Here is a 7,127-nt window from a genome sequence, read left to right as displayed (position 1 = left end):
ATTATTAATATTGTTATTTATTAAATTCTTTTTGGTACTCACGTTTTTAATTCATTGAAAAATATCGTAATTTGAATCCGTGAGAGAAATTACCCACCGTTTATCGATGTATGCTGATATTCGCGTTATATACGATGATAATATTAAAATGTAGAATTTAAAAGAAAAGAGATGTAACACAGTAGATTTTTAAGAGTCTTGTGTAACACTCGGACTCGTCGTTTTCGTTGATAGTGGCGAGAAACCCCCGTATCCCACGTGGGTTTGAAATTTAGTACAAAATATTAAAACGTATATATATATTATTAAATATAATTTGCATTTCGTAAAGCGATTTTGTAATTACAGTTTACGTTTTTAAGTATTAAATCGTTTTTTACGATTAATCGAAGAAACGTAACGAGATATGCGATATATATTAAACGTATACGCATAGACATAACACCTATTAATTGATTAACCATGTGATCGAGAAAGATGAAAAAAATGTGAAAAAATAAATTTTTTTTATCCAAGATAAAAAAGAAAAAGCACATATGAAGAAAAAAAATGAAACAACGACGTTTCCAACCGATAATCGTTCCACTTACCATTTCACGATGATTAGGGTAGAAGGTTTGCTCGATCAGAGGAAAATTGTCTTTGCCCAAACGACGTTGAAGACCCAATAAATGAGCGAATACCCATGGCTTGTCCTTTAAATCATTAAAACGACAAAATAAAAATGACCGATTAAACAATCGTATTCATTGATATGTAAAAGAAGAAAACATTTGACGTATTCGTAAATTGTGTTTGAATGTATCGAACAAAATGTCGTCGATGTTAAAAAAATTTTGTAATGAAATAACAATCCTGACAATTACCTGGAAGTTGTAAATAGCTGTAAGATTGTTAACACTTGGTATGCCACCGTACATCAGGCCAAGAAGAAGATTCTTGTTGTCTTCGCCAGCATCACGCAAATTTTGACGAATCAGCACGAAATCCGGCTTGAAAGATCTGCGAAATGAAATAATTTGTGCATTTATAAAACAAAGAAGGGTTACCTATTTTTTAAATTATATTTTTTAGATTTATATTTAAATTAATACGTTTTCTAACCTGATGACTTTAGTTCCGTTACGATAAACTGCCATGGAAACTGTGCTACCAGCTTCGCTTGCTGTCAAAGACAATTCTCGGAATTCCGCTTGTTCCACGCGAATCTCATAATCCCCGTGAAGTCTTCTACCACGAAAATATTTGCTCCAATCGGTATTCTGATCGTCTATCACTAGGAGAGTGAAGCATCGATCCTTGCTGTAGGAGGGTCCCCTAGTGGCGCCCGAAACGGCTGCTCCCAAAATGGATGCGCCCTAAAATCACCATCATCACCACCCAACGCCTAGTTTACGTTTTCTTCCCTTTTATTGTCTCTCCTCTATTTTTTTTCTATCTTTTCTTAATATCTCGCGTGTAAAAACTAAATTAATCGAAGAATTATAACAAAACAAAACAAAAAATTAAACCATAGATAGAAGAATAGGAAATAAAACAACAACGATTATCGCGATATACTTTTTTTTAACAATTAGATTCTATATTAATTGAAAATTTAAAATGTATATAATATATACGAGAAAGAAAACGAACAACGTAATTATCACACGATTTTTGTTAACTATACGTCAGTGCTTTTTTTTCCCACCCCCATTACTCTTTGCTTTTCATTACTCAAAAGAGAGAGAGAGAGAGTAGAAGAATAAGAAAGTAAAAAGAAAAGAAAAGAAAAAATAAACGATTGTGGCAACCCTATTAACACCTTCCTTTATCATTAGAGTTTCTTAACCTACGAGTTCGCGACCCAGTTTTCGGTCGGTGTGCTGTATCGATGGGGTCAACGAGATCTCTCCTCGCTAACTTGACATTATCTTTTTCTTTCTCTCTCTCTTTCTTTTTCCTTCCTCTTTCGTTTCTTTAACACTACTATAATAATATTTTTCCTTTTAATTCTTATCTCTCATTATATGATGAATAATAATAATTGAATATATTTCATTATTTTTCCTTAATTCGTTATCCTCCTCGTATTACTATATATCGAGTCGTTAACAAATGAAACGATTATACATGAGGCAAGAGAGATTATTCGATATTCATAAAACTAGGTCGTAGCAAGGGAGGCATTTTAATTCGATCGAACGGTGACTTTCGAAGAGGGTCAGTAAGAAAATTGAATTACACCGGTAACAATGTGCAAACGAAAAGAGAAAGTATGGTAATGGTAAATGAAAATATTACATACCAATGAATTCATTTATCTATATCTATCTCTTTCATAATATCATCCTTTCAATAATTATTCATTAATTTGGGCATGATTTGTCTCGCGAGTTAGAGATTAAAAAAAAGAAAAAATAAATATTAGGTAAGAAAAAAAGAATAAAGACGTTAATAAAATTAAAGAGAGAAAAAAAGAAAACCAATAAACACACAACCTGATCTCTGGCAGCTCCTGTTAGACTTTGGACTCTCTGCAACAGACTTTCACGGCTTTTGGCTGGTGAGGAAGGTGCGCTGGTGGTCCTAGATCCCGGTCTTAAGTTTAAGCTGAGATCACCGCCAATCGGTTGGGGTGGTCCAGTTGGCGGTGCACCTGGGATCGGTGGTTGATTAGTTGGTGGTATAGGTGCAGGTTGAGATTGAAGTGGTCGATCTGGGACCGCCTGATACGGCAGGGACGAGTCCTGCCGCGCCACGGAGGCCAGCCCGGATTCCGTATTCGGTTCATCGTCGAGCTCCGAGCTCAAATCTCCTGACGAGAACCTGGAAGACAAGCTATGGTGGTCGTCGTGATAACGATAATTTTGCATGGCCGCCCGTAAAAACCGGACGTTTTTTTAATTGCTTCCTTTCTATCTATTATCTTTCTCTCCCACTCCTTTCTTTTTTTTTTTTTTTTTTTTAAATATTTTCCTAGCTTTTCTCAAGGCACATCAACAGCAGCCAGGGTGCAGTTGTTGCAGGTAGTAGTAGTAGTAGTAGTAGTAGTAGTAGTGGTACTGATGGTAGTGGTGATAATTGTGATGGTGGTGGTGGTGGTGGTGGTGGTGATGGTGGTGGTAGTCGTGCTCTGGTAGTAGTAGTGACGATGACGATGACGATGACAATTTTTGTTATTGCCGTTGCATGGGACAACGCCGAGAGCTTGGAGGAGACGTCAGGCTTGCCGTTCTTGATCAAATCTTTCATGCAGGGGGCTTTTTCAACATCCAATATCTTGCGATTTCAAGGCCAAGCTGTTGGATTCTTTTTCAAATACGACATGATAGCGGACATTTTGTTTGCGCGTTTTAATTATTACTTTTTATTAACCAAATATTAGGTCTGAGAAAGTATGAGACAAACGTATGATTAATTAGGATTGTTTCTATATAACAATGAGAAGAAGTTTCGGGGGAAGGGGGGGGGGGGAAGTGGGATAAAATATCGTCGATATGGTATTATTTTTTTTTTCTTTTTTTAGTCGTTTTAGAAAAATGTTTTAAAAATTAAAATAAGAAAATGCACTGTGCGTGCAGAATTTGTGCCTGGAAATGTGCTTCAATTTGAAATTAAACCTTCACGAAATGAAATGGGGTGATCTGCAAACAACGCGGATGTATAATAAATATGGGGAAGGGGGGTGGGAAACAAATGGTCGGGGTAAAGGATTATCCACAGCCAAAACCTACCGGACTTCTTTTAATCTTTCGACCGGACACATGTGACGCTCGCTCGCGCCAGACTCTCTGAAATTGTCAAATTTCATATGAAAAATTTGATCAGATTTCTTGTTACTTTTTTTTTTTTTTAAATTTATATATATTTTTTTTTCTCTTTTTTTTTTTTTAATATTTATATACAATCGTGTCGAATGAACAACGAAAGAAACGTGTACAGCAGACCGACATATAAAATGAATTTTTTAAAACGTATAAAAACGATTAAACGAATAATAAATGGCTTAACGTGCTGCGCGCATAACGTCCAAAAAAAAAAAGAGAAAAAGAAAAGGATATTGAAAAAAAAAAACACACATTTAACAATTTTTTATATTTGTCGATGATATTTCAAATTACAACGATTTTTGTGTTGATTCAAAGTCCGTGCAGATTGTGGTTTGCTTTGGTTGTAGATAACCATAATATAAATATTTCAAAGAGACGTTTCGTGCGGAATTAAACGTATTCTGAATAAAACGTGAAAAGGAAAGAAATAATGATAAAAAACAAAAGAAGAGAAAACGATTGTGTGGGGGGTTTTAAATACGAAAAATAATCATGAGTAAACTTTTCGTTCTTTTCTTTTTTTTATACGTTAATGAAATTCGTTAAAGTAACATTTTAATTGAAATTCTTCTCGTAATCGTAGGACGTCTACTAAATGGAAAATGTGTGAAACAGATATAATACATATATCTGATCTCACATCAATGTCGTATTCCTCGTTTTCTGTAACGTGACCTATTCGAATATTTAGAATGACATGGAAATCGTTGGTAGATCGATCTTCGCATTTGGATTTTTTCAGCGCAAATGCGATTAAGCGGCTTCCTCTTGCATGCAGACATCGAGATTTTGTATTTTTCTAATTTTTGGATTTTTTATTCAAACGGCAAGAATTTCTTCGTGATACAACAGAACAGCCGATAAAACGTTAATTGGGTTCATTAATAATATAACAAACATTTAAATTGAAAAAACACATACACACACACACACGCACACACGCACACACATTAATTAGGATAGAAGAATTTGACAGAGAAATTAAATTAAAAAAAAAAAAAAAAAAATAAACAAAAATTAACCTTATTTTAAAGACACATGTGAATATATTTTCTTTTTCTTTGCTTCCTCTTGCATGCAAATAAAAATGAATAACAATAAATTGAATCGAGGAAAAAACACAATCATGGACAAATTCGAACGTTTATCTTACCTCCGTTTCAGGTAGTTGACATTGGAAGTAAAGGATTGACGTAAGCTGGAGAATGAAATGTTGCCGGGTGATGGAGCTGTACCACAATATTTGGCGCAACCGCCGCGGCCGGTAATTTTGATGGATTACGTTGACTTTATTTCTTCGACGAAAATCTTCCGATTCGTTTTATTCCCTTTTTGTCTTTCTTACGTTTCTTTTCGTCAAATATTTTCTCGCTAAGTCGAATACTTTATCGTAGAATTGGATAATTACTTTTTCTTTTTCGTTTCGTCGCCCTTTCAAGTTTTCTTTTATCAAACGAGTTGATTTAATTTGTCCTTTTTTTGATCAATCAATTTTCTATCATTCCTATTCCTCTCTCGTTTTTTTTCTCTTCGAAATTTGCACGCAAAGGTGTTAAGTTAAGTTTAAAGTAAGGATTTCAAATACGAACGAAAAGGGCTAAATAAGAGAGGTGAGGAAGGAGAAACTAAACGTTTCGAGTTGAAATCTGAAATAAAGAGACAAAAGTATTGCATTAATATTAGATAAAATGTTTACAATAAATGAAAGAAATAAAAGAATGAAAAAAAGACATTGTTTTAACCGTGCGCGTATTCGTGGTAAACGTATTCGAACGATCGTGTGATCATTTTGTAAATTAGTGAAAAATAATATAAAAAAACAAGAGGAATTATTATTCGACGTTAAATGTTACAAAAGAAAGAAACAAAATGCGTGTATACTCTCGTCCAAGTTTTTCGACGATTTCATGAAACGTGAATATTGCACGAATATAAAATACCGTTCTCTACCGTTGTTCGTTTTCAATTTTTCAACAATGTGTCTGAATGAGTATCATCGTCATAGTTATATATCGCGTTAACTTAACGCTTTTACGTTTTGTTTCCCAACGAAAAGCACTTTATTCTCGCTCCTCGAAAAATCTGCCGATCTCGATAACGTAGATTATTGTTCGTTGTAAATTCATTTCTCACTTATGGTAGAAAACGTTCTATAATAGTGTTTGATATATTACCGTCCGATTAAATTATTTGTCGTTTAATTCACGTGTCCATTAATCGGGTGGTGGGGTGTGGGGAGGAGACAGAAACATCGATCGAAATTAATTGAACGATCTAAACTTTCGAAAATGTATTACCGTTTAACAAAAGAAAAAACAATAAATGCAAGTCAAAAGACAAGAAGAAGAGATAAAAATTGGAAATGTTCAAACAGTTTACAAATGAAAAATCGACTTAGGAATAAATACCTTACGTAAGGATTCATTTTACGTAACGTTGTATTAACTGTTGTATATAACGCGTATGCCTATGGGTTTTCTACACGTTATCACTTTTAAATAGATAAAAACGTTTGAAAGAGAAAAAAAAAGTATCTAGCTAGCAATGAACACGCTAGCAATCGCGATAAAATTAGATTTTATGAGGAGGGGGAACGCACACGAGCTCTCGTATACATGTAAAGTGAAATTAGCGAAATCCCGATTGACTTTTTAGTGTTAAACTTTAAAAAAGAAAAAACAAGTAATCGAGAAAATTTCGTCGACAAATCGAGTCTCGAAAATTCCAGGATCCTTTTACCCATTCAAAAATTCTCTGCTAGTGGAATATCTTTTTTTTTTTTTCTCTAAAAATCGATGAAAGAGTAAGCCCCGTTCTTTATTTTCTGATAGTTCCAACTTTAACTTAGACCAACCTTTATCCTTTGAAATCGCGAATTTGTAAGAAACAGATTGTGAAGAACGTTTAGACGAAATCTGACTGATATAACGAACGACACTATCCTATCTACCTACCCCCATGTAGTAGAAACGGAAAAGATGAAACGATCACGTGAAAAAAGTATGCGCGTCGTGGTATGCGTGATCGGTGCAGCCAAAAAGTTGCGCGCTCCGAATAAATTTTGTCTCTTTCTCTCTCTCTCTCTCGTTTCAATCGTGTGCACCGTGACATTTTTCCTTTTTTACGTTTTTTTCTTCATTCCTTCATCGTTCATACCTACGTAAAATAAACCGAGTCGAATCACTATCGCGAACCGTTATTCTCTATAAAATTTCGCGTTAAAAAAAAAGAAAACGAAATAAAAAATTTTGTTTCTTTTTGTTTTTTTCCCCCCAGGAAAAAAAGTAAGATAAAAAGGAGAGAAAAGTGTGACTC

At 34.3% G+C, this 7,127-nt stretch overlaps 1 protein-coding gene across 2 annotated transcripts in view; it reads right to left on the bottom strand.

Moving 5' to 3' along the window:
- Positions 1–7,127, bottom strand: part of LOC106784484 (synapsin) — a 33,184-nt gene that overhangs the window by 25,770 nt on the left and 287 nt on the right. The window contains exons 2-7 of one of the 2 annotated variants that reach the window (XM_014744071.1): positions 4,966–5,458; positions 3,717–3,773; positions 2,481–2,820; positions 1,105–1,358; positions 867–1,002; positions 591–695 (exon numbers count right to left, since the gene is read on the bottom strand). In XM_014744071.1, the coding sequence (XP_014599557.1) occupies positions 591–695; positions 867–1,002; positions 1,105–1,358; positions 2,481–2,820; positions 3,717–3,748 (867 nt within the window). In that variant the 5' untranslated portion in view covers positions 3,749–3,773; positions 4,966–5,458. The remainder of the gene's footprint in view (positions 1–590; positions 696–866; positions 1,003–1,104; positions 1,359–2,480; positions 2,821–3,716; positions 3,774–4,965; positions 5,459–7,127) is intronic. The other variant, XM_014744072.1, reaches the window with a different exon arrangement.

Source organism: Polistes canadensis, unplaced genomic scaffold (assembly GCF_001313835.1).
Source record: "Polistes canadensis isolate GaletaPanama2010 unplaced genomic scaffold, ASM131383v1 scaffold_36, whole genome shotgun sequence".
Lineage (NCBI taxonomy): Eukaryota > Metazoa > Arthropoda > Insecta > Hymenoptera > Vespidae > Polistes > Polistes canadensis.
Note: the sequence above shows the minus strand (reverse complement) of the source record. Positions and strands in the feature narration are given on the sequence as shown.